At 40.9% G+C, this 12,500-nt stretch overlaps 1 protein-coding gene across 1 annotated transcript in view; it reads right to left on the bottom strand.

The window, feature by feature from the left end:
* The window catches only part of LOC128695648 (uncharacterized), a 34,903-nt gene that overhangs the window by 8,111 nt on the left and 14,292 nt on the right, over positions 1-12,500 (bottom strand). The window contains exons 5-11 of the mRNA XM_070093152.1: positions 9,565-9,626; positions 9,131-9,187; positions 7,394-7,573; positions 6,251-6,521; positions 5,579-5,719; positions 4,753-4,931; positions 4,306-4,370 (exon numbers count right to left, since the gene is read on the bottom strand). Of these exons, the coding sequence (XP_069949253.1) occupies positions 4,306-4,370; positions 4,753-4,931; positions 5,579-5,719; positions 6,251-6,521; positions 7,394-7,573; positions 9,131-9,187; positions 9,565-9,626 (955 nt within the window). The remainder of the gene's footprint in view (positions 1-4,305; positions 4,371-4,752; positions 4,932-5,578; positions 5,720-6,250; positions 6,522-7,393; positions 7,574-9,130; positions 9,188-9,564; positions 9,627-12,500) is intronic.

Below are 12,500 nucleotides of genomic sequence, written 5' to 3'. Positions count from 1 at the left end.
AGGAATAACCTCTTGTAGGAGTGAGGAAGAGCCAGTTGTGAGTGTGGGGGAAGTTCGTGAGGCAGTAGGTAAAATGAAAGGGGGTAAGGCAGCCGGGATTGATGGGATAAAGACAGAAATGTTAAAAGCAGGTGGGGATATAGTTTTGGAGTGGTTGGTGCAATTATTTAATAAATGTATGGAAGAGGGTAAGGTACCTAGGGATTGGCAGAGAGCATGCATAGTTCCTTTGTATAAAGGCAAAGGGGATGAAAGAGAGTGCAAAAATTATAGGGGGATAAGTCTGTTGAGTATACCTGGTAATGTGTATGGTAGAGTTATTATTGAAAGAATTAAGAGTAAGACGAAGAATAGGACAGCAGATGAACAAGGAGGCTTTAGGAATGATAGGGGGTGTGTGGACCAGGTGTTTACAGTGAAACATATAAGTGAACAGTATTTAGATAAGGCTAAAGAGGTCTTTGTGGCATTTATGGATTTGGAAAAGGCGTATGACAGGGTGGATAGGGGGGCAATGTGGCAGATGTTGCAGGTGTATGGTGTAGGAGGTAGGTTACTGAAAGCAGTGAAGAGTTTTTACGAGGATAGTGAGGCTCAAGTTAGAGTATGTAGGAAAGAGGGAAATTATTTCCCAGTAAAAGTAGGCCTTAGACAAGGATGTGTGATGTCACCGTAGTTGTTTAATATATTTATAGATGGGGTTGTAAGAGAAGTAAATGCGAGGGTCTTGGCAAGAGGCGTGGAGTTAAAAGATAAAGAATCACACACAAAGTGGGAGTTGTCACAGCTGCTCTTTGCTGATGACACTGTGCTCTTGGGAGATTCTGAAGAGAAGTTGCAGAGATTGGTGGATGAATTTGGTAGGGTGTGCAAAAGAAGAAAATTAAAGGTGAATACAGGAAAGAGTAAGGTTATGAGGATAACAAAAAGATTAGGTGATGAAAGACTGGATATCAGATTGGAGGGAGAGAGTATGGAGGAGGTGAATGTATTCAGATATTTGGGAGTGGACGTGTCAGCGGATGGGTCTATGAAAGATGAGGTGAATCATAGAATTGATGAGGGGAAAAGGGTGAGTGGTGCACTTATGAGTCTGTGGAGACAAAGAACTTTGTCCTTGGAGGCAAAGAGGGGAATGTATGAGAGTATAGTTTTACCAACGCTCTTATATGGGTGTGAAGCATGGGTGATGAATGTTGCAGCGAGGAGAAGGCTGGAGGCAGTGGAGATGTCATGTCTGAGGGCAATGTGTGGTGTGAATATAATGCAGAGAATTCGTAGTTTGGAAGTTAGGAGGAGGTGCGGGATTACCAAAACTGTTGTCCAGAGGGCAGAGGAAGGGTTGTTGAGGTGGTTCGGACATGTAGAGAGAATGGAGCGAAACAGAATGACTTTAAGAGTGTATCAGTCTGTATTGGAAGGAAGGCAGGGTAGGGGTCGGCCTAGGAAAAGTTGGAGGGAGGGGGTAAAGGAGGTTTTGTGTGCGAGGGGCTTGGACTTCCAGCAGGCATGCGTGAGCGTGTTTGATAGGAGTGAATGGAGACAAATGGTTTTTAATACTTGACGTGCTGTTGGAGTGTGAGCAAAGTAACATTTATGAAGGGGTTCAGGGAAACCGGCAGGCCGGACTTGAGTCCTGGAGATGGGAAGTACAGTGCCTGCACTCTGAAGGAGGGGTGTTAATGTTGCAGTTTAAAAACTGTAGTGTAAAGCACCCTTCTGGCAAGACAGTGATGGAGTGAATGATGGTGAAAGTTTTTCTTTTTCGGGCCACCCTGCCTTGGTGGGAATCGGCCAGTGTGATAATAAAATATATATATATATATATATATATATATATATATATATATATATATATATATATATATATATATATATATATATATATATATATATATATCTGAGAGAGTTAGAGCAAAGGAAGGGGTAGCAGTAATGTTAAATGATCAGTTATGGAAGGAGAAAAGAGAATATGAATGTGTAAATTCGAGAATTATGTGGATTAAAGTAAAGGTTGGATGCGAGAAGTGGGTCATAATAAGCGTGTATGCACCTGGAGAAGAGAGGAATGCAGAGGAGAGAGAGAGATTTTGGGAGATGTTAAGTGAATGTATAGGAGCCTTTGAACCAAGTGAGAGAGTAATTGTGGTAGGGGACCTGAATGCTAAAGTAGGAGAAACTTTTAGAGAGGGTGTGGTAGGTAAGTTTGGGGTGCCAGGTGTAAATGATAATGGGAGCCCTTTGATTGAACTTTGTATAGAAAGGGGTTTAGTTATAGGTAATACATATTTTAAGAAAAAGAGGATAAATAAGTATACACGATATGATGTAGGGCGAAATGACAGTAGTTTGTTGGATTATGTATTGGTAGATAAAAGACTGTTGAGTAGACTTCAGGATGTACATGTTTATAGAGGGGCCACAGATATATCAGATCACTTTCTAGTTGTAGCTACACTGAGAGTAAAAGGTAGATGGGATACAAGGAGAATAGAAGCATCAGGGAAGAGAGAGGTGAAGGTTTATAAACTAAAAGAGGAGGCAGTTAGGGTAAGATATAAACAGCTATTGGAGGATAGATGGGCTAATGAGAGCATAGGCAATGGGGTCGAAGAGGAATGGGGTAGGTTTAAAAATGTAGTGTTAGAGTGTTCAGCAGAAGTTTGTGGTTACAGGAAAGTGGGTGCAGGAGGGAAGAGGAGCGATTGGTGGAATGATGATGTAAAGAGAGTAGTAAGGGAGAAAAAGTTAGCATATGAGAAGTTTTTACAAAGTAGAAGTGATGCAAGGAGGGAAGAGTATATGGAGAAAAAGAGAGAGGTTAAGAGAGTGGTGAAGCAATGTAAAAAGAGAGCAAATGAGAGAGTGGGTGAGATGTTATCAACAAATTTTGTTGAAAATAAGAAAAAGTTTTGGAGTGAGATTAACAAGTTAAGGAAGCCTAGAGAACAAATGGAGCACCCTTCTGGCAAGACAGTGATGGAGTGAATGATGGTGAAAGTTTTTCTTTTTCGGGCCACCCTGTACCTTAAGAGTGGGAATCGGCCAGTGTGTTTACATGAAACAATAAGTGAACAGTAAGATAAGGCTAAAGAGGTCTTTGTGGCATTTATGGATTTGGAAAAGGCGTATGACAGGGTGGATAGGTGGGCAATGTGGCAGATGTTGCAAGTATATGGTGTAGGAGGTAGGTTATAGTGAAGATACGTGGATAGTATATATATGTATAGTAAAAGTATATGTGTGATGTCACCTTGGTTGTTTAATATATATATAGTAAATGCGAGGGTCTTATATATATATATATATATATATGCAGGGTGTGCAAAAGAAGAAAATTAAAGGTGAATACAGGAAAGAGTAAGGTTATGAGGATAACAAAAAGATTAGGTGATGAAAGATTTATCAGATTGGAGGGAGAGAGTATGGAGGAGGTGAACGTATTCAGATATTTGGGAGTGGACGTGTCAGCGGATGGGTCTATGAAAGATGAGGTGAATCATAGAATTGATGAGGGAAAAAGAGTGAGTGGTGCACTTAGGAGTCTGTGGAGACAAAGAACTTTGTCCTTGGAGGCAAAGAGGGGAATGTATGAGAGTATAGTTTTACGCTCTTATATGGGTGTGAAGCATGGGTGATGAATGTTGCAGCGAGGAGAAGGCTGCAGTGGAGATGTCGTCTGAGGGCAATGTGTGGTGTGAATATAATGCAGAGAATTCGTAGTTTGGAAGTTAGGAGGATGCGGGATTACCAAAACTGTTGTCCACTGAGGTGGTTCGGACATGTAGAGAGAATGGAGCGAAACATGACTTCAAGAGTGTATCTCTGTAGTGGAAGGAAGGCTCGGCCTAGGAATAGTAAAGGAGGTTTTGGTGCGAGGGGCTTGGACTTCCAGAGGAGACGTGTTTGATAGGAGTGAATGGAGACAAATGGTTTTTAATACTTGACGTGCTGTTGGAGTGTGAGCAAAGTAACATTTATGAAGGGATTCAGGGAAACCGGCAGGCCGGACTTGAGTCCTGGAGATGGGAAGTACAGTGCCTGCACTCTGTTGCGTTTAAAAACTGTAGTGTAAAGTGGCAAGACAGTGATGGAGTGAATGATGGTGAAAGTTTTTCTTTTTCGGGCCACCCTGCCTTGGTGGGAACAGTGTGATAATAAAAAAAAAATAATAATAATAATATATATATATATATATATATATATATATATATATATATATAATATATATATATATATATATATATATATATATATATATATATATATATATATATCACTCTCTTACACACACACACACCTAGCCAAGCACGTCTAGAGAAAGTGCCCGACTATATGGCAGACAGTGAAGAGTACCACACAACACCGAGCTGACCCACACAACAGTAATAATAATTTATACTAAGAATACTAATCATAAATAAGGCTTTTATTATTACCAGTAATATTATTGAAACTACTACGACAAATAATAAAGAGAAACTGGTATTATTACTGATGAAATGCTTTTATTACTAGCTATATTATTATTAAAATTACTATAGCTACTGCAAATAATAATAATTATATATATATATATATATATATATATATATATATATATATATATATATATATATATATATATATATATATATATATATATATATATATATATATATATATATATATATATATGAACGAACCAATCAATAATAATAATAATAATAATAATAATAATAATACTAGAGTGGGTAGTACGGGTTTGTTTACCTCTGGTCACAGGGTTGGTACTGCTCGTCGCGGGTGGGGCGCCGACCACAGTTACCGTGACCATTACCTTGCACGTTGAGCTTCTTGAAGCACTCCTGGTTACCCACACGTGCGTCGGGGCCCCACACGTACTTGCACCGACCCTCGTGGCTCCCACACTGGCCCTCATAACAGTGGCCCTAAGGGATGAAATAAACGTTTAGAAACCGTTGCTTTTATCCTGGCACCTTGTAGCAGTGGCCCTGACGGGGGGAGATCCAGGGAGATAAGGGCTTGCTGCTACCAGTGTGGCTCTGACAACGGGAAGAAATGATAAAATTATTGAGTAACGCAAAGCTTGTGATTATCTGTTGTGTGGAGGTTGTTGTCATGAAGTGGGATGAAAGCAGTGGGATGAGGGATTAGGGTCGCAGGGAAGAGGGTCAGGGTGACAGGGAAGAGGGTCAGGGTGGCAGGGAAGAGGGTCAGGGTGGCAGGGAAGAGGGTCAGGGTAGCAGGGAAGAGAGTCAGGGTGGCAAGGAAGAGGGTCAGGGTAGCAGGGAAGAGGGTCAGGGTGGAAGGGAAAATGGTTAGGGTAGCCTGAAAGAGGGTCAGGGTGGCATTGAAGAGGGTCAGAGTGGCAGGGAAGAGGTTCAGGGTAGCAGGAAAGAGGGTCAGGGTAACAGGGAATAGGGCCAGAGTGGCAGGGAAGAGGATTAGGGTGGCAGGGAAGAGGGTCAGGAGTGGTCAGGGTGATGATCTTGAGGTGAATCATGATAAAGGTCAGGATGAGGGGGGTAAAAGTGGATGCCAGACTCACCCTGACACACCTGCAGAATTGACTCACCTTGCCTCCCCAACAGGTGGATCCGTCACTCTTGAGTACATCGTCGGGGCAGTACTCTGACTCCCCCGAGCAGTACTCTGGCAGGTCACACTCACTCTTCGCCTCCCGGCACTCTGACCCGACTTTCTTGGGCTGACACCTCTGCAGTAAATTATAAAAGGACCATGTTCCAAATTTAACACCAATTTTCTTACAAAACATTCTCTTAGAGTTTTTCACGTATAACAGAACATCAATAAACTTGTTCGTCCAGAAGTAAACATTACTCTTACCACGACAAGGAAAGCTGATACAGCAGTAGAGACTATCATGAACTGAAAGAATTAGATAGGAAAATATGCCAGTTTCTCATCTATCATTCATTAAGATGGGAATCAGATATCTAATAAAACACAGAAGATACTCAACATTTTTTTTTTGTTTATATTACAAGTGAAGGATACTACTCAGGCTTCTAACTGCATTCCTACAGCATTCATTTTCATTATTTATTTGTTTCTTAATGTTATTCCTCGTGATAGACTCAGACGCACCAAAGTTATATTCTACTTTTTCGTTCAGAGTACTTTTTTTTGGTTAACGTATCAACTATCATGAATCAACTCTTATCTCTTTTGTTGGAGTTCACAGGATCGATCGAACCTAAAGCGCTAAATTGAATATCTCTGTCACCTGAGTGTCACAGCAGGAACCAGAGGCGCAGGAGGCGTTGGCTGCTAGCCTACAGGTGGTGGGGACGCAACAGGGGTTGTGACAGAACTCCGGGGGACCGCAGTCACACTGCTCCCCAGCAGACACGTCCACCACCCCATCCCCACAGCTAGCCTCTGACATCATCCTCGTCGGTACGTTCTTCAGGCAGTCATAGGCTGTCGTCTCCAGCATATTGTCGACGTATTCCCTACTACAGGAGCTCCAGGCTATCCTGGGATTGTATACATCACTGCAGGGATAAAAGATAAATAACTGATACAAATTATTCTAGCAGGAATTAACATATAACTGAACCATAACACCCAGACACGGAAATCTCCCGTGCTTCTGAAGCAAGGATGAGACTTATTCATTTCACTAATTCCATTAACACTGCCCATGACCGATGGTTTACCATACAGATTCCTATCATACAAAGACCATAAGAATGGAGAAACACTGCAGCAGGCCCACTGGATCATACAAGGCAGGTCATTATCAAAAAACCACGTATGTATTTACATAAGAACATGAGAAAGTACGAAGGTACAACCATACAAATGGACAACCATACATAGGTACTACAATACAAAGATACTACCATACAAATGGATACCCATACAAAGGTACTACCATACGAAGGTACCACCATACAAATGGGCAACCGTACAAATGTACTACCATACAAATGGACAACCATACAAAGGTACTATCATACAAAGGTACTACCATACAAATGGACAACCATACAAAGGTACTATCATACAAAGGTACTACCATACAAATGGACAACCATACAAAGGTACTATCATACAATGGTACTATCATACAAAGGTACTACCATACAAATGGACAACCATACAAAGGTATTACCATACAAGGGTACCACATAGAGGCATGGTAGCGGCATCAGCAGACTACCGTGACAAAACACAAATAACTCGACATTTTGGTTCTTCCTGCACAATTTCGGGTTCACTGGAAGTTGTCCAGTAAAAACGTCTGCAAAGATCAAAACCTCGTCCAGCTTCGCTAGCAGTTAGTGGGACAAGGTTACCCATCCATTTAACCTCCAGACGCATCACTGCTTAACCTGATGGGGTAGTGAGCGTGGGTACTGACCTAACACTGGAGTTCATGATGCACATGGAGGTGGGACATTGGCATTGATGCCCCAGGTATCGTTGTCCCTCGTCGTCATGCCTCATGCCCAAGTTGTGGCCCATCTCGTGGGCCAGGATACTGCCCACCAGCCCGGGATCCTCCTTCAGGTCCTTAACCACGCTCACAGACTGGACCTCACTACTCACAGAAAGGAGAAATTTTTTATATTATTATTATTATTATTATTATTATTATTATTGATTATTAATTAGAAGATACATTCACCATCATTTACTCAATCACCATGTTTCCAGAAAAATGTTGACACCTTAGTTATACAGCGCCTGTGGAATGGGGGGCATTCAAGGATGGGAAATGTATCCCCTAATCATCTTATCAAGAGCCCTTTATCAGAGAGAGAGAGAGAGAGAGAGAGAGAGAGAGAGAGAGAGAGAGATGCGCATCCGTGCTGAATATGAGTGATGAATCACAAGATGGCAGGAAGCTGTAGCTAGTTTTGCTATCTATGTTACGAGGATGATAAACAGGAAAGGCGTCAGCACCCCGTCCAGGGGGCACTGAACTTTTTTTTTTTTTACTTTGCTAAGGCTGGATTTTACTTTCGTTAATGGTACTCTTTCTGTTCTTTTACGTTAGAATACTGAAAATTTATTTTTAGCATTTTTTATACAATTTTCTGACCCTTTGGTGTGCTTCCTGCGTCTGGTGTAGATGTTTTAGTTTCTGTTCTACATTTGTGTGTAGATTATCTTTCCCTTTTTACAGCTGTTCAGTAAACCTTTATCGTCTTCTGTACATTCTTGTACGTTCTCTTTTGACAAGAGATCTTGTAGTGTTTCTCACCAGGTATTATTTTACAAAGACATTGTATGTTTCAGTATTCAGCTGTCCCATACACTGGTGTGGACTAATGATGCTCAGGACCACATCCCAGGAAATATTCAATAATTCTTTCTCGATTTTGTCCCAGTCGATCCACAAACTATTTCAAGTTCAATTTACTGAGATTGCCTTCACGTCGACCACGTCCATAGGCTCTTTAAGCAAAGATCTGTACGCTGGGATCGAAGTCCGTCCTGTATACAAGAGTGATACACGTGTGTCATACTCATCAAAGTGTATAACGAGAGTATAGTGATGATATAATATAGTGATTATACAGCTATACAAAGCAGAATCACAGAGAGAGAGAGAGAGAGAGAGAGAGAGAGAGAGAGAGAGAGAGAGAGAGAGAGAGAGAGAGAGAGAGAGAGAGAGAGAGAGAGAGAGAGAGAGAGAGAGAGAGAGAGAGAGAGAGAGAGAGATTTTAGATTTTGCCAGCGAAGTGGCTAGTTTATTGTGCACTCACATATCCATCCTGTGGACGGTAGTGCACGAGCACATGGATATACAATAGCCTAGGAACTAGGCCCCATAAAATGGGCCTAGTTCCTAGGCCTTTTGAATAATTTAGGAAATTTACTTAATATATCTGGCATCTTATTATTATTAATATCTTGTTATTCTATATTCCTCAGTAAGTGGACAATTAAGCACATAGTGCTCAAGACAGTGTTTTGATCATCATCTTTGCGTGTGTCAAACTGCCAGAAGTACTTGTAACCAAGCCTAAGCCTGGCCACTACATCAGTCAGTCTGTTCACATTGGAAGTTGCTCCATAAACGTACTTATTATCTATGTTCATGTTATCATAGTGAGTTGCAGATCTACACAAACAGCAGATATTTCCTCACCTGCACATCTGTCCAATGTCAGCCCTTCCTACCCTATCGTCGTTCATCACAGCACGTCTGTGGAAATAACAGCATTAATTTATGATTATTACTACTACCACTACTACTACTACTACTACTACTACTACTACTACTACTACCACTACTACTACTACTACTACTACTACTACTACTACTACTACTACTACTACTACTACTACTACTAATAATAATAATAATAATAATAATAATAATAATATAATTATTATTTTCAGAAGAAACGGGTATATTAATCCTTTAGACGTACATACAGACGTGCAATGCAATAAACGTACAGACAATGAAACAGACGTACAGACAATGACACAGACGTACAGATGTACAGACAATGAAACAGACGTACAGTTGTACAGACAATGAAACAGACGTACAGGCAAAGAAACAAAGAGACTCACGTCAGAAACACCAAGTTATGGTTGTGAAGGTGCGGTTCCTTCCTGAGTAGTCGCTTGCGGTACTAACATAAGAACATAAGAACATAAGAACGAAGGAACACTGCAGAAGGCCTACTGGCCCATGCGAGGCAGGTCCAAGTCTCCTACCGGCTTAAGCCAATGCACCCAACCTAGTCAGGTCAGGTCACATTGACTTAAGGGAGGAACACGGCAACCGACCTGGTAGCACAAGCTATCAGGTCTAACTCACACCCACCCACATCCACTCATGTATTTATCCAACCTATTTTTAAAGCTACACAACGTTCTGGCCTCTATAACGGTACTTGGGAGTTTGTTCCACTCATCCACAACTCTATTACCAAACCAGTACTTTCCTATATCCTTCCTGAATCTGAATTTTTCCAACTTAAAACCATTGCTGCGAGTCCTGTCTAGGCTAGATATTTTCAGCACACTATTTACATCCCCTTTATTTATTCCTGTCTTCCATTTATACACCTCAATCATATCCCCCCTAATTCTACGTCTTTCTAGAGAGTGCAGATTCAGGGCCCTTAGTCTATCCTCATAGGGAAGGTTTCTGATACATGGGATCAACTTTGTCATCCTCCTTTGTACATTTTCCAGAGAATTTATATCCATTCTGTAATAAGGTGACCAAAACTGTGCAGCATAATCTAAATGAGGCCTAACCAAGGATGTATAGAGTTGAAGAACAACCTGAGGACTCCTATTATTTATGCTTCTTGATATGAAGCCAAGGATTCTATTAGCTTTATTGCGAACACTTATGCACTGTTGTCTTGGTTTCAGATTACTGCTAACCAGAACTCCTAAATCTTTTTCGCAATCCGTAATATTAAGATCTACATTATTTAGTTTATATGTGGCATGATTATTGTCCTGTCCAACATTTAGAACTTTGCATTTGTCTATATTAAACTGCATCTGCCACTTCTCCGACCACTGCATCAGTCTATTCAAATCTTCCTGGAGTGCTCGAATGTCCTCGTCAGAATGAATTCGACGGCCTATTTTGGTGTCATCGGCAAACTTGCCGATGTCGCTCTTTATGCCCTCATCTATGTCGTTTATGTAGATTGTGAACAGCAGGGGGCCCAACACTGACCCCTGTGGAACACCGCTCGTGACACTTCCCCACTCTGATTTCTCCCCATTTATGCAAACTCTCTGCTGCCTATTTGTCAACCATGCCTCTATCCAGGAAAAAATTTCTCCTCCTATTCCATGTGCTTTAATTTTCCTCAATAGTCTCTGATGTGGGACCCTGTCAAAAGCCTTACTGAAGTCCATATACACAATATCATATTCATTACCATGATCTACCTCCTCAAATACCTTAGTGAAAAAAGTTAATAAATTCGTAAGGCAGGAACGCCCCTTTGTAAAACCATGCTGAGATTCGTTGATTAATTTATGCTTTTCAAGGTGGCTACGAACTGCCTCGGCAATTATTGATTCCATAAATTTTCCCACTATGGAGGTTAGGCTTATTGGTCTATAGTTCGAAGCTAAGGACCTGTCACCTGTTTTGAAAATAGGTATCACATTTGCCATTTTCCACTTATCTGGCACCATGCCAGTTTGTAGTGATATGTTGAAAAGATTAGCCAAAGGTGTGCTAAGCTCCTCTTTACATTCCTTTAGAACCCTTGCATACAGTTCATCAGGGCCTGGGGATTTGTTAGGTTTTAATTTATCTATTTGCCTAAGGACCATGTCACTTGTGACCCTAATAGTACACAGTTTATTATCGTCCTGTTCTACATAATTTATCATTACTGGAATATCGCTGGTATCCTCCTGTGTAAAAACTGAGAGGAAGTATGTGTTAAAAATTCTACACATTTCCTTATCACTGTCAGTGAGCTGACCCGAGGAACTTTTGAGTGGGCCTATCTTGTCCCTGATCTTACTTCTGTATACCTGAAAGAATCCTTTTGGGTTAGTCTTCGATTCTCTTGCAACTTTAACCTCATAATCTCTTTTTGCTTTTCTAATTCCCTTTTTTATTTCTCTCTTTAACTGAATATATCGATTTCTCAATTGCCCCTCTCCTCTTTTGATTTGCCTATATATGCCTCTCTTTTGACCAATCAGATATTTTAATCTATTGTTCATCCATTTAGGATCATTTTTGTTTGATCTGATTTCCCTATTTGGAACATAATTTGACTGAGCAGCTAGAACTATGCCCTGGAAAGCATCATATCGGCAACCATCACCACCTACCTGACCCTTAGTCAGGTCATTCCAGTTCAGCCCACCTAAGTAATTTTTCAGTCCTATGAAATCAGCCAAGCGAAAGTCAGGGACGGAGACTTGATTGCCATTATTAGGGGAATTCCATGATATATTAAAACTGAGTGATTTGTGATCACTTTCCCCAAGCTCATCATTAACCTCAAGATTATTAATTAGTGTTTCCCTACTGGCAAGAACCAAGTCAAGGAGGTTATTTCCCCTAGTTGGCTCTGTCACAAACTGTTTTAAAAAACAATCCTGGATCGTATCAAGAAAGTCACCTGACTCTAAATTTCCTGTCAAATTGCTCCAGTCAATCTGTCTATAGTTGAAATCTCCCATTAGCACAACATTTTCGTATGTAGATGCCTTACGAATTTCGTCCCATAGAAGTTTACTGCACTCCCTATCAAGATTTGGGGCCCTGTAAATCACACCCAAAATTAGTTTTTCTCGGCCCTCGAGAAGCTGTAACCAAACAGATTCAGTGGCTGACGCTTCTAATTTAATATCTTGTCTAACACAACAATTTAAATTGTCTCTGACATACATCGCTACTCCACCACCTTTCCTGTTGACCCTGTCAGTGTGGAATAATTTATAGCCTTGTATGTGACATTCAGAGGGCATCTCTCTATCTTTCAGATTGAGCCAGGTCTCTGTTATAG

This window comes from Cherax quadricarinatus, chromosome 42 (genome assembly GCF_038502225.1).
Source record: "Cherax quadricarinatus isolate ZL_2023a chromosome 42, ASM3850222v1, whole genome shotgun sequence".
NCBI classification, from domain to species: domain Eukaryota; kingdom Metazoa; phylum Arthropoda; class Malacostraca; order Decapoda; family Parastacidae; genus Cherax; species Cherax quadricarinatus.
This window is presented reverse-complemented; position numbering and strand designations above follow the sequence as displayed.